This window comes from Podarcis raffonei, chromosome 6 (genome assembly GCF_027172205.1).
Source record: "Podarcis raffonei isolate rPodRaf1 chromosome 6, rPodRaf1.pri, whole genome shotgun sequence".
Classification (NCBI taxonomy): domain Eukaryota; kingdom Metazoa; phylum Chordata; class Lepidosauria; order Squamata; family Lacertidae; genus Podarcis; species Podarcis raffonei.
The window spans coordinates 38,602,537-38,628,800 of record NC_070607.1 but is presented as its reverse complement, the minus strand read 5'-3'; the positions used below and the strand labels follow the sequence as shown (position 1 = coordinate 38,628,800).

Sequence of the window (26,264 nt, the reverse complement as noted above, 5' to 3'; positions counted from 1 at the left end):
TAGCTTTCATCTTGGAGGAGCCAGAACCAGGTAGCACTGCCACCCTTGTTAACCACACTATGTGTTGTTCAAAGCTTTGATTCCTGACCTTTCACTTGTTGCTGTGCCTGAGGAAATCCATCTAGGTTTCCTGACAGGCCCTGAGCCGAAGGACCTAAGAATGAACTCAGCTGCAGGGTTTTCTGATGATCATTGAGGGACAAGGGACCTAGTATGGTCCAAAACTCCAAATAAGCTACAGGCCGGCTCGTTGAAAACCAGCAAGTTAAATGCAAGCAAGGCAGAGAGTTAAAAGCTCTTTTCATGGTGGGTTTTCCTGGTATGAAAAGAGCTTTCAAGCTCTCTGCCTTGCTTGGGGAGCAAGGCTCGCTCAGGGCACCAGCTCTGGAAAGCTAGGGATGCTCACACAGAGGTGGTTCCAAGGTGAGGGGTTGAGTTTACATATTTTTGCATATGCATGGACCTGAACCCCTGCATAAGATTCAATTGGACTGTACTGTTTATACTATGGCAGTGTTGACCAGTAAAATTAAGCTACTCATGCTATTCAGGAATCTCAACTTGATTAAAAATCTAAAAAGATATGCAGAAAAAGGGAACTGTCCATGATTGCAAGCTTTTGTTACAATGGTTTTGCCATCGTATTCACTTTAACTTTCTAAGAACTCCTGCTGATTTTTAACAGAGCCTAGTTTTGTGTATTTGCACTTAAGCTTCCAGCTCAATCCTAAACATGTTTACTCAGAAGTAAACCTCAATAGGGCTTACTCCAAATTATGTGTGCACAGGATTACAGCTTTAATTGCTTGATGGTTTTGCACATAATAATTCTATCTTAACTTACTATGTAACACTAATAATGATATTACTATACAGCAATGTGGATAATCCTTTTAGCATATTTTTTATAAAAAAGTATGTGATGCTGTTAAATCATTTAGCAACATGAAAATAATTTGTTTTGCTTGAAGTAGGCAATGTAGATGGTTAATTAGCCCTGAACAGCATCTCCTGTGGGACAACTCTGATTTTAAATATTCCCATTCTTAATCTGTGATTAAACAATTCATGCTGTCAGGCCTGCTAAATACATTGTGGAGACTAAGGAATGTTTTGATTGCAATTCTCAAAGAGACTTACCTTTGAGTAGAGGTGGTGTTGTGCAAAGTGGACCAAGGATCTATTGCAATACAATTGTGTCATTCTGGGGAAGGCGGTCAAAGAAGAAAGTGGCATGTTGCTATCGTTTCTAATGAAAAATCACAAAAATGCACCTTTAGGTGTTAGGCAAGCAAATAAATAAAAGTATTCAATTTACTTAAAGCATTTTCTTTTCACTTAGTAGCATACCTTCTTCTAGCTTTATGGCCTTGAACAAAAATCCCATGGCCGGTATATGCTTGCTTTCCTTGCCCATCCAGAAGAGACTTGTAAGAAGAGGCACAACTTCTGTCCTGTTATGCATTGCCTTCGTCTACTTTAAGTTTTAATCAAGGTGCGGTAGATTGATAGCGGGAAGGAACATGAAAAATCAGTAAAACTAAACTAAAGGTTGGGAGTTGTGTGGTTTTTTTTTTTTTTTTTTTTTTTTACTTTGCTTGAGTCAGTTTTCTTCTGGAATTTGCAGCATAACAGAGTTGATAAATGTTGGTTTCTCACTTTCTCTCTCTGCAACTGTGGGCCAAAGTACACATTGCACAGGGAGATCTGTCACTGGCAGCAGTGTGAGTGCTAATAACATGTAACCGTTTTCTAGTCTGCTTCCCCGCCCCCCATCATCACGCTCAGGTTACCATTTGCTCTGCATTTGTAATGCAGACACCTGCATGATGACTGTATCCCCCCCCCATGTTGCAAATAGTAGTGCTTGGGGGAAGAGTGCATGATGAAATGGTTAAATGCCCCCACCTCCTGTGCTGCTTCCTTGGTCTTACTAAGAGCCTCACCTCACCCCACTGCTTCATTTAAGGGAAATGCTGAGAATTCAGTCACATATCTTATTGGTCTAATGGGTAAAGTGTAGAAGAAATGGTGCTAAATATGGAGTTGAGTGTCCAGACTGGAACAAAGTTAGAAATTGTAATGCCCTCATTCCAAGTCCTTGAACTCTCAAGGTCTCAAGCTAGAAAGAGAGAGGTTTGTTGTGTTAAGCCATAATGAATCATGGATTTCAGTAGTAATGAACATGATGTATTACTTTCCATAAGTACCCATTCAAATGGCTTTAACAGAAAGAAAGCCAGTGCAGTAGTTAGATATTGTTACGTGGCAGATCAGTCAGTACTTTTTCTGATAGCTCCCCAAATGTGTGATGAAGAGTTGAAGCTAGAGAGAACCTTAATACCTCCATCCCCATCAGACACACCAGTAGCAGCTGTTCACGAGGGCATAATATATGAATGAGGTCTGCACACCTAGAACCAAGCATAGCCCTGGTTATATGGCTGATTTCCCAGGTAAAATTGATATCCAAGTGAAAGTAATTCAGTTGAACTAGATAGTGCCCGTGTCCTGATACGCATCTAGTTTATGCTGGTAGGTTCTGATCCAACAAGTAATATGTACACTGAATCTTGCTTGGTGTTAAATGTTTGCAAGAGTGCTTGCACAAATGTATTAATGCACAGTTATATGGTTTCCCTTTGGCTGAGTGGAGAAATTGTGATGCCACTTACCAGCAATAGAAATATATGACAGAGGAATAGGACTAGAAATGTTATGACAGCATTGAGTTGTTAGCATTTGTATCATTGGGCTGGATTGAACTAACCCATTCCTGCTTATACAACATGGCTTTCCCCCCTCCCCTCCCTGCTGCACAAACTCTGTGCCTCCCCCAAATTCACTATAGAGGGTTGGGAGAACCCCCAAAGCAATTGGGTGGGATTGGAGATCCTTCTGTCAGACAAGCAGAAATGCTGACAGAAAGATCTACTTAGCACCATTCCTCTCCCTTTCTTTAGTGCTAAAACAATCTTATAAAAGCAACTAACAAAACCCAGTTGGAGAACATTTCAGTCTCCCAGGACACTCTATTGGTGACCTTAAAGTGAGAATTCTTAAAAGAAGAATGAAATCACAACTTATGGACAAGTTCAATTCTATCAGCTGAACAGAGATAACAAGTTTTTTTAATCCCACTGCAGGTGTTAATTAGCTAGCAATGGCAGGATGTTTGTGTTACCATCAACACTGCTTTGGGACTGGTCACTGTGCTTATTTTACATACATTTAATCTTTACTTATTGTCACAGTCTAGTTTTTTGTACTATTTCCTTTTCCTCTGACCACACCGACTACATCCCACACACACCCTAAAACCATACATATGTATTCTTGCTAATTGAAGATAACACTTCATGAATCTAGTGAAGTTTTTACCATCTTGTTCTTCAGAGTGCCCCAAGATGCTTTTGACTAAAAACAAAAAAGACTAATATGGCTACCCCTCTGACAACTGTGCCAAAAATAAGATTTAAATATGATACAACGTTAAAAAACAAACATATTAAAATAACAGTAAAAATAACAAAAATTGATCTTAAATATAATTGCTTGCCTGGATCAAGGCATTGTGTCGGGCTGCCTCAGTTATGTTGAGAAGCTGGCATCTTTGTGCTCAACATACAGAGGTTGGAGGGCCAGGTTGGAAGAGTGAGCATGACACTGTGTATGAGGCAAGCAGTGTGGCTCAATTGCCCTTTACTCATGTAGAAATCTTTGACTTTCCCAAGCAGTATGTTATGTATAGTTCATCTGCTTATGAAGCCTTATGGGAACATTTTACTTTTCCTATTCTGCTGCTAGCAACTTTTGTCATAGTATACCTTGCTTGATCCTGCTTTCTTTCTCTGGTGTACTAATATAGGGATGATACATTTATAACACAATATCCTGAATTCTAGATTAAGGCTAGAGTCCAATAGCATCACTGAATTCAGTGGGATTGCTTACTGGTGAACAGGTACAGGATTTCACTGTAGAATAATCATTGGTATTTTTCACTGTAAGGCAGCCCTTTTAAAATAATAAAAATGATGATGATGATGATGACGACGACGACGATGCATCTTTCTAACTACCAAGAAATAGACTTGACCCCTAAAGTGTTAAAATCATATCCCAGTAGTAATCTATTATTTGCCACACATTGAAATCTGAGATAATTTTCATGACCCAGAGAGCAGCCTACTCTTTTAATGGCCTTAGAACTGTATTACTTCCTTAATCTTCAAGCTGTTTGGCTGCTACCATGATGGATCAGCAGTCAGAAGAGAGATAGAACAGTCTGGTGCTACAACAGCAGCAGCAGCTGCAGACATGGCATAGCAGATTCCAAGAGATAAGAGGATTTCTTAAAAGGGGAGAAAATACTTTTAGCCTGGGAAAATGGGTTGAAATTCTAGCCTTTTCCATCTTCATGTCATTTCCTCTCCTTTTCCACTTCTTATATCATTATCCTAGACTTGATGGTGCACTTACACCAGTATAAATCAGAAGCAAGCTCACTGAAAGCTTTGAAGGATTTTACATTGCTGTAACTAAGAGGAACACACAGAGATATCTGGCCATAGAATTAAACTAAGAGTTAAACTAAATTAAACTAAGAATGGCTCTCCAATACAAAATCTCATTGTTAGGTTTCATTAAAAGGGACAAATCTTGTATGTCTCCACCATGTGCATTTTCAAATTTAGAAGCATTTCTAAAACGTTATGTGCATTAGAAAACCCACCCTATTGCTGTGTAGCTGCAATGGATAAGAGGATGAACCGTGAGCTAGGATGTTACAGGTTAATAATTTCTGTATGCTGATCATCTCAGAACATCGCAGCCAGATCTGTATGTGCTTGCCTTGAGCTACTGCACAATTTCTGTGTTACTGAATCGCTGCAAGAGTTGCTTAATAACAACTGGCCCAAAACAGTTAAATCTGGATATCCTAGGAACTCAACAGATTGGCAGAATTCATGTAGGGGTTAGCACTTGAGACTGTAGGGCAGAATTTCATTAATAATGTGTGGGAGTGGGAGGAAGTAATAAGCTGAGCAATTTGGGGTGTTCCCTTCTGGAAAGTTGATAGGTTCATGATGCATAGTTTTTAAACTCGGGGGTAGCCAAGAAAGCCACAGGGCTGAAGGGCGGAAACTGTGAATGCATCATTACATCTGAATTTCCATTACAGCAAAATCCTGCCTTGCCCACAGTGGGCAGATAGACCTTCAAAAACCAGGTCATGTTTGCAAACTGTGGAATTTTATCGATAGATAAAAATAGGATCTTTGTATTTTGTTTTCTACTCACAATTTTCAGACTGGGGTGGGCTATAAAACAAGCAAACAAGCTCCTCATAGGCGTGAGGGGAATCACAGTAACAAATACCTAAAGCCCCCAAACCAAACCACTCCGTCCACTGTGGGTGTCTTAATGCAGATGGCCATTTTGGTAAGGACTGCAAAAATGACAAGAAAGATGTTTTCTATGCCAGAAGTCCAGCGTTAATCCTACTCTGTCATGCATATACCATGGACTTGAAAGAGTTGGGAGACTTTATTGAATTTTTAAAACGATTGCTGATTCAACCCAGTTGAGGCAAAGTCTGAGGTTTGCTCCTTTTATCTGTGATTGAATATCAGGAACTGAGAGGCTGATCTGATAAAGCCACATGCTCTACACTCTTCACACCACAAGAATTCCAGTTTGATTTCCATGAGAGAAAAGCTTGCTGACTTCTCCTTCTTAGTCTGGCTTCATTGCCAAAGTGTATATCTTCTGTGATGCCTACCAGAAACTGAAAACAATCATTATACTGCAACCAATGTTTTGGGGGCTCAGGGCAGGGTGACTTCATGGTATTAATGAGACCATTTTATAACAGACAGCCTTGTGAAGAAGATGACATTGAAACTGAATATGAAGCCAGTAAGGCCAGATTCATTTATTGCTTTCGATGGAACAGGGCACATTGTAAGCTATGTGGCCCAAACCAGTTCCACTTAAAGTTAACAAAGCTGCCCATTGTTGTGAAGAAGTGTCAATCTTGCAGACTTCAACTTAAACAAGTTTACCCTGTGCTTCACCGATCTTTGGAGTAGCCAGTGGTCTCAATCTTTGGGAATGTGTTTATTCAGTCTAGTAAAAACATTAAAAAGGGGAATAAATCCCTGGTGACCTGAACTGCCTTTCACTGCTGCTATAAACCATAGAACATTTAGAAAGGACTTTTAGAGGTAAAGATAATATAGTTTGCATAGCCAGTGTGTATATTATGGTCTTGAGTGGTAGTTACAGAGGTCACTTGCAACTTATATTACTTCATCACAAAATCATTAAGGGTGCAGAAGAAAGATTATAAGGTGTTACATCATTTATTCCGAAAATTAAAACCATATACAGTGCTACAGTGCTGGCCATATCTAAGTAAGTAAAGTGACAGAAATGTAATGGTAGGAGTTCCTATCAGAAGTCAGTTGCTGTAAAACGGGGTTAAACATTGACTTCACAATGTGGTGAGTTTATTGATCTTGTTAACAGCAAAAAAATGTGCATGGTTATTTCTGTGGGAAAGCAAAACATTTATCCACTCCCATGTTATCTAGATGGTTTTTCAGTTCTGAGTTGACTAATGCCCATGCCACCAGTTTTCATTTATATCCCATGCAATTCCAGGGGCAAGTTACTTTCACCTTCCTTATTCAGGTTCATGTCCTGTTTTGAAAGATTTTTGTTCAGATTGCATAGTGGTGGGAGCTATTCTCTTAGGTCCTTGCAAAACACGTCCTTGCACTGCTTCATCAATAGCTTTTCAAATTCCCCCAAGTTTCAAAAGAGGCTCATCCAGCTCCACTGTGTACATTATAGGCTGACAGCCTTGCCTAGTTTTGAACTTGAGATTTATTTTTTATTTTATTTATTGAATTTATATACCGCCCTATACCCAGAGGTCAAAGATTAAACTACCCATGTCAAGGCAGAGCAGCTATTATCATTTGGAATTGTTCCACATTTGTATTAATTTAGATAACTCCTTTGTTGTGAGAACAGGCTGATACTACCTATGCCAAAATCAAGTGCAACTGTCCATTAACAAAACCAGTGATGTGGACATGGCATTGTATGTTATGATTCACATACAAAGGATGTTGCTCATAAATTTAACATTGCTTCATTGTTTTGGTAGCATATAGGCATCTTTTTAAACAATACTTGGCCGAAGCTGTTTTTTTAATGCATTTGTAAAATGCATGTTTTCTATTACCAAGCCCATGATAGGAGTTTTGCTTGATATAAACCAGCTTTCTAGCCAGCCTTAGATTCCAGTTTTTGGACTTGATAAAGTAAAACAACACAAGTATGCCATAGCCAAGTTTATTAAAACAGGGTTGTCTTAGACAGCTTCTTTGAAACATCTTTGTAACCTCAGGTAATAATTTTTCAGCGATAAGTCAGATAAATGAAATGATTAATGCACACAGGTTTATCTGTAGCATTACTAAGAATATCATTAAAAATTGACCTTGTCATAAAACGTTTTACAGAAGAACATTAGCCATACTGTTTACTATATTTTTTTTGGATGATGTCCTTTATATTTTTAAAAGAAACCTTTAAATATTGACATAACATGTAAAAAAAAATGGGGAAACATTACTGTGCCGTCCTCAAACCTTTTGCATCTATTATACTAGGGACAGACTCACATGAAATCCAACTTTAGCTAATAAGTCTTGGGGTATCTTCTGAGGCACAAAGGAAGCTAGACAGTGGTGTGGCGGGGACACATGCTGTGCCATACAATGTTTTCATAACCAAAGACAAGGCAGAAACACATGGTTTCCTTAACCCAGAGGATCAGCAACCTAGGCCTAATTGTATGCAGCCTTTGGCCTAATTTCCAAAGCTCTTTGCAAATGGAACAGGAACAGTTATTTTGCCCTCCCCTGGCAGCCCATTGGGTGCAGAAGAAACAGGTAGGGAGAGAGAAAAGGACTAGCAGAAAGGACTGTTCAGGACTGAACAAAGCTGTACTAGTCACCTGGTCACTGCTGTTATTCCTGTGCTGTATAGTACATTTTATCCCCATGTCTGAGATGATAACGGGATGCCAACAAAAACAGATTAATTAGAATTATAAATCCTGGACACCTGTGAGCACCATGTTGGGTAATGGCTTTCAGAATTATTTTCACAGTGATTGTATATTTGACTCTATGTAACCCAAAACTTAAAAGGTTTGCTTAGGCCAATCAAATGATAGGATCTCTAACGTTTTGAATAGCAGTGTTGTGTCCTGGGAAGCAGAGAAGAAATTAGGCAAGATTCTAGAAATAAGGGAACTAGAGAGATGGCTGGCTAAGAGAAAAGGTTTTTTTCAAAATAAAGTATTAAATATTCCAAGTTATTGGTACATTTTAAAATTGTTTTTGTGCTATTGACGTCTTTGTAAGTTCAATTTGACTAGCATATTTACGTATATATTCTTCAAAACTCTCACTGCATGCTCGTGACAGAAATTTTAATATGGATTGTAATATGGCTTGGATTTAAGTTTACTTTGGTTAAGAGCCATTGCTCTTTTAAGGGCCCTGCATTGGGACTGTGCAGGCATATTATGGGGGAAGGAAAGGTTGCACTTGATAACTTCCACCCCTTCCATTCCCCTGACTCATATCATCTACCAAGCCATTCAGGCCAGCCCCACATTTCCACCAGGTTTCAGTAAGGAATCAGCGTGTGACTACATGACTAGCAATATTGTGACTTCTGCTCATGGTCTTTAAAAATAACATTGTCCTGAAATATAAAAATTCAAAAGTTTTAAAATAAAGCAGGGGCTGACATATGTAGGAACTGTTTAAATGTCCATCTTTAGGCTTTGTGTTTGGAGGGGTGTGCGGCTCTTTGCTTGTTTTGAAGTTTCTGTCTGTGGTGCTGACTTTCACCTTGCTTCAAAGTATAAGACTCACTTTTCCTTGTTGATGAAGAAGCAAGATCCCAAAATCCAAAGTCAGGAGCTAGCATCATTTACAAAAAAAACCCCTCTAATTGAGACATAGAATGAAATACCTTTCAACTTGGGGGCTGTTGTGGGTGCCTGCTATAGTGGTGGTCTTCCCTGTCCCCGAGAATGATGAGTTAACTTCTGCTTTCCCCACACTCCCACACCTTCATAGACTCACTAGAAGTGATAGAAGTATAATTTGGTAATTTTGAAGAAAACACCTACTCTTCGGCATGAGTTAGTGGCAGGTCTTAATTTTCAATGAAGCACATGTCCATAGATGTTTGTTGCTTTAGGAATCAGTTTCTTATCTCAAGAGTAATCTCTTTTCCAACTTTTTCCGACACCATTTTAATATAGCTCCTGAGATTCTTAAAGCTGACCAGTTATTCCCCAATGAATAGTTTCTATTTATACGTGTCTATCAGGAGTGGAATTTATGAAAGGCGCACAAGTTATGTGAACTTCTAATGTTTTCACAGTTGTTAAACCACTTCATCTATTTTAACTAAGAGTAACTGCATATAAGACATTGGGACTCAACAACTGCCCCAAATGATGTTAGAAAGCCAAGGCTCTAAACCAAACAAACCCCAGATAATTTAGCAGCAGCAAAGTTGACATTTCTCCTTCACGTACAGCCATGGGGAAAATAAAGTGCACCCTATTTGCATTCTGTGATTTTACATATCAGGACATAATAGCAATCACTTGTTCCTTAGCAGGTCTTAAAATAGATAAATACAACCTCAGATGAACAACAACACATGACATATTATACTGTGCCATGCTTTATTTAATAAAGCCAAGATGGAGAAATCATGTGTGAAAAACTAAGTACACTCTTACTGCTTCCATTGGAATTAAGAGGCTAAGTAGCGGACAGGAGCTGTTGATAAAATGCCCTTGCTTAATTGATCATCAGCAAGTGTGCCCACCTCTATAAAAACTGAACTTTTGGCAGTTTGATGGTCTGGATCATTCAGGTGTGCTTTAACACTATACCAAGGAGGAAAGATGACACAATACTCTTAGATAAGCAAGTGCATTGCTGCCCGTGAAACTGGGAAGGGTCACTTACAACCAATTTAAAGTCTATCATTCTACAGTGAGAAAGATTATTCAAAAGTGGAAAACATTCAAGACAGTTGCTAATCTTCTCAGAAGTGGATGTCCCAGCAAATTCACCCCAAGGTCAGACCATGCAATGCTCAGAGAAACTGTAAAAAAAACAAAACCAGAAGTTACATCTCAGGCTCTACAGGCCTCAGTTAGCATGTTAAATGTTAAGGTCCATGACAGTACAATTAGAAAAAGACAGAACAAGTACGGTTTGTTTGGAAAGGTTTCCAGGAGAAAGCCTCATCTCTCTAAAAAGAACATGGCAGCATGGCTTAGGTTTGCACGCAATTACACCCCCCCTCCCAATTGAGAAGCTGTTTGACCTGAATACAACCTTCATTCTTATGCATCTTTATCTCAAGATGGCAATCCTGGTGGCAGTTGCTTTGTTTTGAAGAGTGAGTGAAATTTCTGCTCCTGTTATGGCAACATTCACAAAGAAGAAAAACAATCCTACATCCATAGTACCTTCTCTGTACTAAAGTGTTCTTGGACTACCATGCCTCAGCCTTCATGAAAGCATAGTTCCTATTCACTTTCCCTTGCCCTAGTGCAGTGGTGAGTCTTTTAGACCTGCTTTCTCCCACTGCCCTTCACATGTTGATGGTTGAACATCTGTACTGGGGAAGCTTGCTCTACTTCAGTGATTTAGAACCCTGGGTAAAGCAGGCAGCCCACTGCAGATATTCGGGGGGGGGTGACGACATCTGGGGGCCTGCGGGAACAGTAAGTTTCATCCTTGCTTTCCCCCTTATGTGATAATATTCATGCTGGGAAATGAGGGAGGAAGAACAGCTGAATAGGGGCAGTTTGTGTGCCAGGTCTGCTAGTCAAATCAGATGGTTGCATTGGGATGAAAAGTTCTGCAAAGTTTGTCACAATAACAGGAGCCCCCTCCATATAAGGCAGTGAACCATTTTGTACTAGGGGACTGCACAGAGCCATGAGAGGAGCTGCTTACTGGTGACATACAACCCCCTGCACTAGAGACCACATGGGTTTTCTAAGCCCTCCTCACCAACCAGGAGGGAACTGAGCAAAAAGGCACTGGTGGTGTGGGTAAGTGTGTCCAAAAAGAAAGACTCTGCAACTGAGTACATGAAATGGAAGAGGCACACTTTATTCCATCTCAGGTCATTTGTTTCTGGGCACTTCATCAACTGGAGTAAGGGAGGGGGAGAAGGTGGTGGGTGGCCAACCTCTAGAGAAGACCAAGTAGAATGAGATTTGCTGGTACACTGCATCCATCTTTATGTACAAAAAGAGACTTTTGGCACAGGGAAAACACTTTAAGGGGACATAGAATAAGAGTTAGTTTAAAGCTGTTTTTCCAGTAGACTTCAATTAGAATTGTTAGTGTATTTTTTCTAGTTTTTTGCAATTAGTAATATGTATTACGTTAGAAACCAGCCAACATATACATCTTAAGTTTTGTCAATTAGCGTATTTTGCTTTTCATTTAATAGTTAGATCTGGTCAGTCTGTTTTTCATCATGCTTAAATTTGTAATATTGGCTCACCAAGAGCAATATTTATTTAAACATATAGCCATAGTAATATATTATTATGCTATGTGTTTCCCCCCCTTAAGGCAGGGCACTAGTGATGCTGATGGTGCCAGCTTAATAATGTCTACCAAAAAGTAAGTCCCACTGAATTCAATGGGGCTTACTCATACGTAAGTATTGTAAGGATTGCAGCCTGAGCTTTCTTTCTAAGAGATGAAACCACTGGTTTGATTCCATGTTTTGACCTGATACGAAGTCCTCGGATGACAATCTGCATACCCCACCCCACCCCCAAGACAAGGACCTTGAGGAGCAGGACAGGTCCTCTGAGTCTAATGGTGAGGATCCCCTTGAGGGGCTCTCTGGATTGGTGCCTGATGAGGAACCCCTGGAACTCTCTGAGCAGAAGGTGCAGCAACCTCAAAAGGAAGGTCACCAAAGTACTTGGGTCCAGGCCAAAGAACAATGGTGCAGTATGTGTCTGCAGACCCAGAGTAGTTAGCCTCCTTGTAAGTAAGGGATCTATTTGTGAGTAAGGCATACCTGTTACTCCACAGCTAGCAGTATATAAGGCATCCCTCTTGAGTTGTCTAGTTGTTGGAAACAACATGGGTCTTTAGCTCCTTTTTCCTGATTCTAGGTTCTCTGTTTTACTGCACCTTGCCTGACCTCCCTGTTGTACTGACCTTGGACTATTTCCCCATCTTGTTTCTGGATGATGTTTGAACCTAGACTGATTCTCTGTGCTTGACCTTTGTTTTCCTGAAATGTGCTGAATCTGCAACCCTGCCCTTATTTGTAGTACTTGGGAGTACCTGGCTTATATATTTTGTAACTAGTACCCTAGCCCCTGAGAACATCCCCTGGAGAGTGACATAATCAGATATTCATATCCTTCATAACTAAAGCAGTCTCTTTTTGGCAGGAACAGAAGAAAACTTAGAACAGAAAGGTATGTTTATTTTTAGAGGTTTGGTTTCCATGGATAAGCTGCCTTTGTTTATAAAACATGGGATAATTTGGCTTTTCTTCTAAAAAAATTTTTTAATAAAAATTGGGGACACCACTAAAATAGTATGTCATCATTCTATTGAAATGTTAGTGAAAACCTTTATAAATATAAATCTCCACCTTTAAGAAATAAGTAGTGAGACTATACTCTGTATACTTTTCTTTATTTTGAGACTGCACATTTCCAGGTATGGTATCCACAGCCAGCTAAGCATGGAGACAAGCCTAGGACACTCACATTCCAAGAACCACAACTCCATGCATTCCGACCTGCTGTCCTCAATTGACATTTGCAGTGAACACCTAAAGAAGATGCACTTTCCCATTTTCTTCTGTTGAATTAAAGGTTGACTGTTACCATTTTGGTGCTCAACAGATTTTTGCATTGCTTGTTCATAGGTGAAAAGGGAATTCTACTAGTTAATGATGAAAATGAGGAGTCTCAGGATAGTATTTACAGTAATCCCTCATCTTACACACATTTGACTTGTGGAATTTCAAACATTCATCAATGAAGGTGGGCTAGTTGAAATTGTGCAAGTCAAGGCCCAGATAAAGGAGAGAGCTTAAAAACGCTTTTTGTGCCCGCTATGGAAAGAGCCTTTAAGCTCTCCAAATCGCTTGTGGAGCAAGGCCTGATCAGCATACCAACTCTGGAAAGCTCTGGGATCTTCCTGTGAGACAATGTGACTTCCCATGAGATCTCGTGTGAGCATCCTTGGCCTTCCAGAGTCTGCAAAAGCGCTTCAAAGCTGTTTTCACAACAGGTAACCCAAGTGGACCAAGCACAAAAAGAGTTTTGACGCTCTCCACCTTGCTTGCTGAGCTTGGCACATCATCTCTGGCAGTGCTAGGGATGCTCTCTCCCTCTCCCATTAGCCATGGGGTGTGATTTTTGTGTATACTTGTGTAACTCTTAGAACTGAACCCCTGTGTAAGATAAGGGATTTCTGTAGTCAAGATAATGATCAGCATCATAGTGTGATTGCTGAATTACTGATCTTCCAAATGAATATGAGGAAATCGTATCCTGATCAACCCCTGATGGTTACATGTGATTGTTACGCTTCTCAGCATACAATCAAAGAGCTATTTGCCAAACAGATCAAAACAAAAACCTGGACCAGTCCTTCCTCGTCTTTTAGATCACTTATGGGCCCTTCACTCTTTTTCTATCTGGTGATGCAGAAAAGCAGAGACACATCAAGTGCCTGGGTAGGCTAGGATGTTGTTGCCATTTCGGACAGAAGTGGGAGAAGTCCTCCTCCTCACCCTATATCAAATTGTCCTCAGATTTCTGTCAAAATACCAGTGTTAAGTAATTTGGAGACTTCAATAGCACAGCAAGGCATATGAGCATTTTATAATGAAGTGTAGACTCCAGCATGTGATACAAAGTATTTGACCAGCAAGTGTGCAAGTTACAAAGTGGGCACTATCAGAAATGGATGGAAAAGTAATTGTCAGCAAGATTATGTTCTAAATGCAGCTACATGTATTTATTTTAGATAGGAAGTCAGGGCTGGTGGTAGAGATCAGCGTGCACAGTGGAACTTCCCCTCCCTCTCCTCTCCCTGCGTGACACTGTGCCCCCGCCCCGCCCCGCCGAATCTGCTCTGGGAGGTTGGGGTGAAATCCAGAACAGATTTGGGTATGAGACAGAGGGAGGAGAGGCAAGCGAAGTTCCACTGCGGAAGCAGAATTCCTTGTGCAAATGGGAAGACTTTGCTGGATATAACTTAATATCTAGAGGCATAGTTTTGCATGTGGTTTACTGATATGCTTACAATACACTTATTGATTTATGTTTAATAACATATGTATTGCCTCAAGTTCCGTAAGAAGAACTTGTTAAAGAGACGTGGGACCTTTTAAGAAATCGAGGATGAGTTTGTTGCTGTCTCAGTTATTGATCACTTGGCTTGCCTGTGAAAAGAAAGGCAGTTCATATATGCCAAGTTTGCCTCATTAATGCCATCATTATCTTCAGTATTTAGAGTTATAACTAGTCCATTACACACATGGTATTCAGCAAAAAGAACAGTAGACCAAATCTTACGTATAAAGGACTTCTGTCTTAAGGATTGTATAGAATCTAAGTAGTTACTTTGGGATTTGGCACAATGTTTATGGCCATGTATATCATTCTGGAGAAATACTAAGAGGTAAAAAGTATCCTGTTCTCTACCTCATAAGCTTAAAAAAAAAAGTTAAAGGCTCATACTGTGTTAAAGTGTGTGTATAATAATTCCTACTTATGGCAAGGAATATATGTGTGCAGCATTCCTCTAGAGAATCTCAGCTTCCTGGTCCAATGTGTCAGATAAATAGGTTTTGTATGTGCAAAAACAGTGAAGTGTTTTACTAAGGAGGACCTCAGATACATTAGACCTATATTATTTATGCTAGAAAGCTACAACAAAAGCCATGAAAGGGTGGCTGTCTGGGTGGCCAGCACAGATACAACTGCTTGACTGTGAAGTTGTTGCACTTCATCACTGTTAATAAAGCTCATGTTAAAAAGGTATCAAGTATCAGCTAAAAAGGAATTTGGTAGAACAAGAGTTTTAAAAATAACCTAAGGGCTAAAGCTTTGCTGGTTCCACAAGGGAAGTTCTTTCCTCTCACATTTCAATTTAATTGGGATTTAACTTCGACTTCCTGGGCTAACAACTGAGCGTGATTATCCGGTGATAAGTAACACCAAATCCAGCTGCATTTTTACTATCTGTAGCTGTAAAATCAATGAACACTGAGTATAAGACTGGTATTGGTTCTTATTGTAACCCACAGAGCAAATTATGAGAGTTCCATATAGCTAGGTGAAGACAGCAATAGAGCAGTAAAATATTTGTCTGAGCAAGAGTTTTTCTTGCTACAAATACTGTAGCAAGTGGAGCCTAAGTTCTGCACTTGGAATATATTGTGCGAACAAATCAAACTGATTGTTTTTGCATAATGCTGGTTCTGTCAGCCAAGGAGCTCTACAGAGCACTGAAGCTCCACTCTAACCGGAACTCCAGTTCAGTCTGTTTAGGCTTTTTAAGATGTTGCCAGATATACTGCCCACAGGGTTGCCCCACCCATGAGGCAAGGTGGGGCAACTGCCTCAAGCAGCAGGATGCACAGGGGCAGCAGTTCCTGATGTAGATCTTTATTCCCCCTGCTCTTGTTCCTGATATAAACCTTCACTCACTCTTTCTTCCCTGGCAGGGTGTGGGTGGGTGTGCCATCTTCTGGTTCTCCTCAGGTGCCAAAATTACCTGGGCCGGCTTTTATTGTCGTTTTGGTTTTCTGGATTTTGGTTTGTTTTTAGATCTTAACTGAGATTCTCAGAATATCAGTTTCTGCACCTGATGCCAAATGAGATTAAGAGCCTCATGCTGTACCGACTGAGCTATCTCAGTAGCTAATGTTCATGTGCTGGTGCAGCAAGCACATGAAATACAGAGGCTTTCGTACAAGATACAAAATCCAGTAGCATGCACGGTGTTCAGCATTGATAGCCATAGCCTATTTGTCTAATTCTAGGGTTGAGGTGTAGCCAACTAAATTATACTCATTACAATTCTACACATTAAAATGAATGAACCTGAGTTATGTCCATTAACTTCAATAGATCTACTCTGAGTAGAGATAGCATTGAATACACCCGTTGTACAGATTTCTTTATCCTAAGTTTGGGAGGCTAGCCATTCTCCAAGGGAAACCAGCATAGCTCCACCAAACAAAAACGCAAATTCTAAGTGTTTCTTGCCATTTTCATAATGTGAGCTTACGAGCTGTAATTCATGTTCAAAAATGATGTAAGAAAGCTACCAGGAAAGTTCCAAGCAGTGTTATCAACACTGTTCCATAACTGGTAACAGCTGCTGTTGATCTGACAGCAGCTACCATAGTTTTGTCCTCCATGCAGAGCTGGAAAGGAAACCACTTCTGCAAAACATTAATATGCAAATAAGGAGGTTATTTTCAGAGGGCTAGATTTGGCCCGTTCTCACTACCAGCACTGGGTTTGTTATCTAGAATTGTTGGCTGTATGGCTACAGAGTGGCGAGGGCTGTTTGTATTTACCTGGACAGCCTACTCGTCTGTATGACCAAGAGCTTACCCAAAATATTTTTATATACTAAACATGCATCCAGAATTGTGAATTCAATGCACTATCCTGAAAACAGTTACTTGGAGGGGATTTTGTCATCTAGTCCAACCCCCTGCAATGCAGGAATCTCAAATAAAGATATTTAGGTGTTGGCCATCTGTCATGAATGCTTTAGCAGTGAAATTACCTTGCTTTGTTCATTGAAGAAATTGGATTTTTCATTATCTATTTCATTATCTATTCTTCTAAGGTATATGAGCCATTAAACTATGTCAACATAGCATTATTATAGCTATTTTATTACTTTATTTTGCTTTTTGCTTCAGATAACTCATGTGAAACTACCTGCATCTTCAGTCAATAACAATGGGATTGTGTCATTATCTAAAAGATTCCAGTGGACAGTAGATTTGGTAGTGACCACACATTCGGAAAGATACATTTTTGCAGTTTACAAAAGTGTTGTCTAATGTACCTGCTACAACATGCATCCAGACAATGTAGTTCCATGCAGGCTTTAGAAATATCACTTTATAAGTGGACAAAGCAAAAACCTAAGTTTCAGAACTGCATCTTAATATTATTTGTTTGTTTGTTTGTTTGTTTGTTTGTTTATTAGATTTATATCCCACCATTCCTCTCAAAGAATCCCTGGCCACATATTAGCATACTTCAAATAATACAGAAACAGTATCTGAGATAATTTTCTCTCTCCCCTTCCAAAGCAAAATATAAGCTCTGAATTTCCAAATTTTTGTCATGAAACAGAGTGAGCATGTATTTAGTTTTAAGTTGGACACAAGTAACTATTTTGTACTCTTTTGGAAAGTATGACGGAATATTATTTATCCATTTGCATTAATGTTTTCTTGCCAAGCAAAAGCTTTTACATTTTACTCCGCATAGAGTTGGAACAACATTACAGAATATGGCAGAGTTTAGGAATATGAAAATAAATCTTATGGTTCTAATACATGTGTGTTGGTATGTTCTGCTATATATAACATTTAAAATTACCTATCTGAAAGCCCATAAAAATCTTACCCAATTGAACAGACTCTTTGCCACTCGTTTCATCTCTAGTTTTGTAAATCAAATGAATGCATTTCTTCTCAAAGTTCCTTCTATTTATTTCTTTTAAATTTAAAGCCCACTCACTTTCTCCGGCATGGCACAGCATTTGTGTCCTAGCGCATCTCGCTGCCATTGCCAGGTCACTTCTTCCATCTCCCAAATGGCCAATGGGAGATGTCATATCCTCTCCCTGAAACCACAGATTTTTTTGAATTTGGGTCCACCCTTAAATTGGACCAATAGCGGCAGCCTTGGAGCTGGAAGTGGGAGTCAGACATAGCTGACTGGAGTCTTCACTCAGGTCCTCTTCCAAGCCATAAATTGCAGCAGCCATGGGACCCAGCTCCTCAGTTAGAGTTGGATCTCCCTCCCTCCCTTCCTGTACAGCAGGACTGTGACTCCAAGGGGCAAGTCAAGCGTATGACTTTGCTATGGAAGTATCTGGTTGCCATATTTGGGGCCCGGGAGCAATTTTCTCCCCCAGACAAAAGTGGGTGAGTCTGGGCTGTTTTTATGCCTAACTCATAGCAATCGTCACAACTTTTGGCAGATTAGACATTGGGTTGGATCCTTAGTCAGGGTCAGAGGGGGGTGAGGTGGAAGTCTCCACCTGCCCCCCTTCCAGGAAAATGGGAATCCCTCTGAAGGGATTCTAGGGGAGACACTTCTTTCCAAATGCCCAGGGTTTTACTTGCCCCATATCTGATGTCAGGTGTAGGACAGGTGAATGTGGCTTGGCCAAAACTACTCTGCAGGCCAAATGGGGAGGCCTGGTGGGCCTAATTAGTCGCAAAGGCTGGAGATTCCATAGAACAGAAATAAACCTTGCTGTGAAATGCTGTTTCCCAGACTTTCTATGGCACTCGTAGCTTGAGGCAACTGTAGATCTTTCCAGGTTTGAATATTATTGTTTACTCACACTGTATATTTCTATATGCTGCTTAGTTTCTCCTGGTCCTTAAGGTTCCATGACACCCTACTTCTTTACTGAGAACAGCCTCCACAGTGCGTCAGGGTGTAATTAAGTTGTGCCTGTTTGATTTTAGTGATGAATATGAAGAAGATGGATTTTGTCAGCCATACAGAGGAATAGCATGTGCAAGGTTTATTGGAAACCGAACCATTTATATGGAGTCCTTGCATATGCAGGGTGAAATAGAAAATCAGATTACTGGTATGTAAAGTTTGCTTCTATTTTCAGCTAGATTGCCATCATTCTTTTTTAAAAAATAATAATAATATTTTTATTAAGTTTAACAATAGAAAAATAAGACAATAAAAACACAGAAAAACAATATAAAACACAACAGTACAAATTTTCACAATACATAAAATACAAACATTTAACATGAGAAGAAAAAAAAAACCAGTCAACACACAAAAAATAAAATAGGATTGCCATCATTCTTGACCTTACCATAATCTACCCTATAGCAAGCTTGCTTGGGATTTAGTATGTTTAATGTACTCATAGGCAGCAGAATATATGGTTAGCTCTGTGTAAATATATTCTTAAGGAAAGAAACATTACAACTTTTGGAAATGCTACCATGAAAACGAAACTGATGCTTAAAAAGATGTAAAATGAATATATTTGTATATATTTTTAAGCTTCATCAACTGTGTGTGTATTTTTACAACCATTTAACTTTATAATATATACAAAGGCTACAGACAAAGTTAGTGGTGCTTAAGTTCTATCGAAAACAGAATAGTAAATTTATAATGACTTAACTCTAGCTTCATTAATGGGGTCTTCAGTGTCACTAGGGGTGAAGTCCAGTTGGTGCCCCTGCACTTACAAAAGGGCTTTTGCTGCTGTGAACACCTCTGCTAATAGAAAAGGATGGGAGATTATTATTGCTTACTCCTCCTCCCTGCAGGCCCAAAGTAACTCCCCCCCCCCATTCAGCTCCAGAGAGTTGGAGGAACCTTCAGAACAGTGTAGAAAACCTCCTACGGAGCAGCTGTAGGGTTCTTTTGTTAGTGAAGGTGGCCACAGTATCAAAGCCCTTCCATAAGTTGTGAAGGCCATCAGTTGGATTCCACCCAACGTCTGCTTTATAAACCAGTGTCCCTTAAAGCAGGGCTTTACAATTTGTCAGTCAGCCCATCAAACTCAGGCCTTGTATTGTAACCTGCTAGTTGCTTAACAACTACCCTGTTTTAGTTCCACACAGGCAGCAAAAAGAGAAGGGAGTCTATAGCATGGGACCTTCAGCATGTCAGGTCACAATTCACGCAGTGTTGTCAATATTCAATGTGAAATAGTTTTTGAAAATTTCAAACAGACTTTCATCTCCACATAGATAGACTTCCCATTATGCATCTTATTTTGGAAGTGGTTAGGCCATGGGTAGGCAAACTAAGGCCTGTGGGCTGGATCAGGCCCAATTTCCTTCTGGATCCGGCCCATGGATGGTCCGGGAATCACCGCGTGGACCGCCAGCGCGCGTTCTTTCCCTCTCCCTCACACGGAGGCGGTGCCTCCTCTCTCCTCCTGGCTTCTCCCTGCTCGGCCTAGAGGAGGAAGGGGGCTGGGCTTTGTTGGTGTCAGCAGCAGCAGCAGCACTCGGGCAGCCACCATTTTAAGCAACCTCTCTCCGGAGCCCTTTTGTGCGCCACTCATCTTCCCCCCACTGCCAGCCCCTGCCACTCGCAAGACATAGGTAAGCAGCCACCAGGGCTCATGGTGCTCTTGCATCATTCCCCCCCCTTCAAAATATAGTGTGGCCCCCCACAAGGTCTTAGGGACAGTGGACCAGCCGCCTGCTGAAAAAGTTTGCTTACCCCTAGTTAGGCTATGAACAACCATTATGGTGCTGAATATGTCACTTCACATTGTATTGCCTAAACTTTTTTGGTATGGTTATATTACAGCTGCCTTCACTATGATTGGAACCTCCAGTCATTTATCTGATAAATGTTCCCAGTTTGCCATTCCTTCACTCTGCCATTACGCTTTCCCATACTGCGATGAGACTTCTTCAGCTGCAAAGCCACGGGATCTGTGCCGTGATGAGTGTGAAATTCTGGAAAATGTCCTTTGCCAAACTGAGTACATCTTTGCAAGATCCAACCCGATGATTCTGATGCGTTTAAAGCTGCCTAATTGCGAAGATCTTCCACAGCCTGATAGCCTAGAAGCTGTAAATTGTATCCGCATTGGCATCCCTATGGCAGATCCGATCAACAAAAGTGAGTGATAGCTGTAAACTTTATGTATTGCATACAAAATATCCTACCCATCTTTGGATAGGACTAAATGTCAAGAAGAATTAGTAATATGCTTTGTGGTCACAGAAGTTCATATTTTCAATTACTAGCCTGGTAGGAAGCCCCATTCATTATGCCAGAATCCATCTTCCAATGCACCCACACGTTTGTTTGGATTTAGTTTGCAAGCTGCTTATTTAGAATACAGTGGTACCTCAGGTGAAGAACTTAATTCATTCTGGAGGTCCGTTCTTAACCTGAAACTGTTTTTAACCTGAGGTACCACTTTAGCTAATGGGGCCTCCCGCTGCCACCGGCGCGCAATTTCTGTTCTCATCCTGAGGTAAAGTTCTTAACCCAACAGTGGCGTAGCGTGGGTTGTCAGCACCCGGGGCAAGGCAAGTAATTTGCGCCCCCTAACCCGTGGATTTGCCCTAACCCCCAGATGTTGCGCCCGGTGCGGCCGGCCCCCCCCTGCACCCCCCACGCTATGCCACTGTAACCCAAGGTACTATTTCTGAGTTAGCGGAGTCTGTAACCTGAAGCGTCTGTAACCCGAGGTACCACTGTAGTGAATTTCAAAATATAAATTAACCATTATTATATTTTGACCTGCTTTTTGTACTATTCTTACACCAGTTAGTGTCTGGTATCCCAAGCCTTGCTCATTAAAATCCCCATTAGCCATTTCATTAAAGTAAATGGCACTACTAACGGTAAGTAAAAACTACTTAAAGGGCCAAAGGTTGCTATGCAGTGCTTCTTTGCTACATTGGTAGGCCTGACTCCAGACACTGAGTAGAGTTCATGTTAGATCACAGACTGATTAGAATTAACATAATATCAAATGGCTGTATTTCTAAGATAGCGCAACAACAATTGGATCTCACAGCTGCTCTTTACTTTCATGCCAAAGTAAGGGATTAATTTCAGGTTTCCAGGGCAGTTTTGATTTCTTATATGTCTTTTATTCTAAAATATTTGGGATAAGTGTTTTTTTATTTAATTCCCGAAACCTAAGCTTTATATGTTCTCAAGTATATGAATGAATAGCAAGCCTACCATTATTGCCTTTGCAAATTGAGAACCTGAATTAAATTGAAGGACACGGGTCAGCAGAATGATACTTTCTCTCACTTTCATGTTCTTACACCAATCAGTATGTGCACAATACCCCTCTGATTCACCACAATTGAACTGCTGTTGTCATTTACAGATCACAAATGTTACAACAGCACAGGAGCAGACTACCGAGGGACAATGAGTGTCACGAAGTCTGGGCGACAGTGCCAGCCATGGAATTCTCAGTACCCCCACACGCACACGTTCACTGCTGTGCGATACCCAGAGCTGAATGGGGGACACTCCTATTGTCGAAACCCAGGGAATCAGAAGGAGGCTCCATGGTGCTTCACCTTAGATGAAAATTTTAAATCTGAGCTTTGTGACATCCCTGCCTGTGGTAAGTGTAGTAGAACTCTCCCATTTTGAAAGTGAAGCCCAAGTCTGGGTGTAGCAAAAGGAATTCTCAAAAACCACAGTTGACACAATGATGAGCCATGCCGAGGGTTCAGCCCTACAACAAAGATGAATAAGGTGCAGAGAGTTGAGGAAGACTCATATTCTGCTGGTGAGCAACTGTCAGGAGAGGTGTGGATGAGGAACACGAAGGCCTGAAGGCAAGTGACAATCCAGGCTTCATTATAATTACAGGAGTCTGATGGATCGTGTCTATCTTCTCATTGTTGGACTTCAAAGAGTTTGCGGCAGGGAAGCTTTCTTAATACTAAGCAGCATCCACAATTCCTGCGTTTGATGGGAAACATATTGGATCTCCATGGAAGCTGCTGGCAGGTTCTGGGAACTGTGAGACCACACCAGCCTGCTTATCAAAAGAGACCCATACACATACAAAGAAACATATTCACTTTCTACAGTTGCCCATGGGCTGCGTTGAAATTGCTTCTTGTGGCTGACATGCCAGTTTTACCACCCATGATGTTGTGAATTCTGCAGCTTGATACCATTTCCCCATCAGGTCTATAGTGCATGTGTCTGACTTCAATTATCATTTTATCAGCTTGGATGTTACTAAAATTAGCTATGTACAAAGTAAGATGCAAAGCAGCCTCTCTGTTCCAGAAAAGTATATTATTACTTTGGACTGGAGAATTTTCAAATTAATGGTTGCACTGTTCGGCATTTTGAAACGTGTACAACGTTACTGAAGTGTGACGTATCTTAGGACTGTAATGTCCCTAAACAGAATACTCAGAATTGATGGCCAGTTGAATAAGGAAACTCACTTGATTGAGATCTATTCAAAACTAACAAGGCTTTGTGGTATTATTATAATTCTACATAACTGGTGAATAATTTGTGCATGAAGCTTCAGAAGAAAGGACACTAAAATAATCTCAGCTTGACTGGAGACTCCTGATGTACAATAGCAGGAGTAAGATATTTTAGATTGCAAAGGTGCAAACATTATGACTATGATACTATGGTGGTGAAGAAGTATTCCCAAAATTTCTGCTTCCTCCCTAAGGAAAAGAGCCACCAAGGACAGGTAGGGGAGGAGAATACCCCCCGGTATTCTAGTTTTTTGATAGTTCCACTCTCCTTAGTAAGCCCAAGAAGATGTGAAGCTGCCAGCTAAGGTACAGTGTTACGATTGTATCTACCAGTACTAGCTAATTTTAACCATGAGCAGCTCCTGCCTGCCACCTTCTGATGTGAAGTTATATAAAAAGGGAAAGCAAGAATATAAGGAGTGATTTTTCTCTAATCAACCTGTACCTAAAAATGTATGTTTTACATACATTAGCTAAGCTTAGCAGGCATACACACTTTTGCCTGCCTTCATGTCATACCGATATATAGTACTACATCTAAATTATAAAACTAATGTGTGTTTTAAAGACTGGTAAGACTATGGGGTGGTTCATACATGAAGTTGCCAGACCAAGGAAAAACATTTATTAAAGCAGGAACAAGCAGTGAACTTGAGCACCTCTCCCACACACACCTCTGACTTCTGGTTTATTAAATTACAGTTTCCCATGACTTCTGAACTGAGAAACTGCCTTATCACTTAAAGGGATCTCTACAAACCAAGATCGAACTGTGGTTTGCAATTGTGGTTTGTTGTGAGCACTTAAACTAGTTTCTTGGTCCAGATGTTATTGCAAGCCATGGTTTAACAAACCAGGAAATCATACAAATGTAAGAGCCCTGCTGGATCAGAACAAAGGTTCATCCAGTCCAGCATCCTTTTCTCACAGTGGCCAACTAGATGCACACAAGCAGGGCATGAGTACAACAGCATTGTCCTCACCTGTATTCCCCAGCAATGCGTAGTTATGATACTGGAGGTAGTAGTACACAGCCATCATGACTAATAGCCCTCGATAACCTCCCCTGAAGTTCAGTTCTGCTCCATCAAAACACAGATTGCTGAACTGAGAACGTTACATTCAAACTGGGACAATAGGTTTCCAGAACACTTCTCTACAAGATAAACTCCTGAATGTGTTTAACAAACTTCCGATCCTACAGTTATAATTTATCCAAAGGATAAAATCACCACAGCCCTTAAAGCAACCCTGAAAGTATTTTAAAAGTTCTACTAGTGAGCACTGATCCGTAGCATGGATCTTACTTGCATATTCTTGTGAAAAATATTGGCTGATGAAAAATATTGGCTATCACGAAACAGTAGTATCATTCCAGAAACACTGTCCTTGAGACTTTTCAGACATCTTCTGTTGAAACCTTCAAATATGACAGGGCAGAATAAAAGGGAATGTCAAATACAGCTAGAGTTGAACTTAAAATGCTTTCGAAACATGTACTTCCTTGAGCTTCAGCATATGCCTCCTATCATGTACTTCTTTCTGTTATTAAACAAGGAGGGAAAGAGGTGAAATGTTACTACAAGTTTTGCTGCCAAAAATTCAGAGTCTCTGTTCTTTTCTTATCCTTGAAAGATTCATCAAATGGCTGTGATGGTCTTGGTCTCTCTCATCTTTCATCACTTTGCTACATGTGGCTTCTTTGACTTAGTAGTTCACATCTTCTCTTCCGACTTGTCTGACTTTACTGTCAAGATGTGTCAGCCTAATGTTCAAGCTCCCACTCACCTCTCTGGGCAGGGCTTGAACTAGACCAGCATTTGGTTTTTCTGGATGGAACCCCCAATTCTTTTGGCAGCATGCCTTAGTGGCCAGCATTTGTTATGGCTGCTTCAGGAGTGAGTGGGTGGTGGGTGTCAGCAGTGATCAGCTGTTTGCAATCCAGGAGTGATGTGTAGTCCCCATGAGGTTAAAGTTCTTGCAAGAATGGAGAAGACCGTTATCTTTTAATATTGGAGAAATTAAAAAGATAAACTCACAGCCTTAGGCATTTTTAAAAATGGAAATAGATGCATTTGTATTATGCAAACAAGCATCTTACAAGAGAGGGAAGTTTCCATTAACTTCCTCCCCACCACACTCCAAAGTGTGCATGATCAAGAACAAATAAGAGCAACTCTCCTCCTATTACAGTATAATAGCTACATGCACCTCTCTTTCTTTCCAATGGTTTTTTTTGGGGGGGCAGGTAGGAGTTGAGAATACCAGAAACAAAAAGGAAATATGCCATATAAAAACACAAGATTAATAATTAAGGAGGACTAAATGGAGTGCCTGGCGTGCTCTGGTCCATGTGGTCACGAAGAGTCGGACACAACTAAACAACAGCAAAATAACATTCACACACCACTACCATCCTTCCCAGAGGATCTTTCAGGGTGTTCCCTTCCTTCATCTGGCCCTTATACCTGGTATGCAAGACATAAAATGCCTACAACAGATGTAAGTGGCTCTCTCGCTCTCTGTTGCATGGCTTGCTTACTCAATTGCAAAAGACAGGAGAGCACCAGGCTGACCTATTCTAAGTGGGCTTTATGGCACACTTGGACACTTGGAAAATCCGAAATGCCACCTACAACAGTAGGCTCTCTCAACTTTTGTCACCTGTCTCATTTTCTCTTTCTTTCTTTCTTTCTTTCTTTCTTTCTTTCTTTCTTTCTTTCTCTCTCTCTCTCTCTCTCTCTCTCTCCCCCCCCCCCCACATCCTCCTTCCGTCCTTCTAAAGCAGCTCCATTTTCTCACCATGAAGCATTAGGGTCTTCTGAACTCTACACAGAATGTTACTCAACACCTTTGGCGTTTTTTCAAATATTTTA

General features: G+C 40.5%; 1 protein-coding gene across 3 annotated transcripts in view; it reads left to right on the top strand.

Moving 5' to 3' along the window:
- The window catches only part of ROR1 (receptor tyrosine kinase like orphan receptor 1), a 153,014-nt gene that overhangs the window by 121,167 nt on the left and 5,583 nt on the right, over window positions 1-26,264 (top strand). For all 3 annotated transcript variants that reach the window (XM_053392180.1, XM_053392178.1, XM_053392179.1), the window contains exons 5-7: window positions 18,865-18,992; window positions 20,699-21,016; window positions 22,251-22,496. In XM_053392180.1, the coding sequence (XP_053248155.1) occupies window positions 18,865-18,992; window positions 20,699-21,016; window positions 22,251-22,496 (692 nt within the window). The remainder of the gene's footprint in view (window positions 1-18,864; window positions 18,993-20,698; window positions 21,017-22,250; window positions 22,497-26,264) is intronic.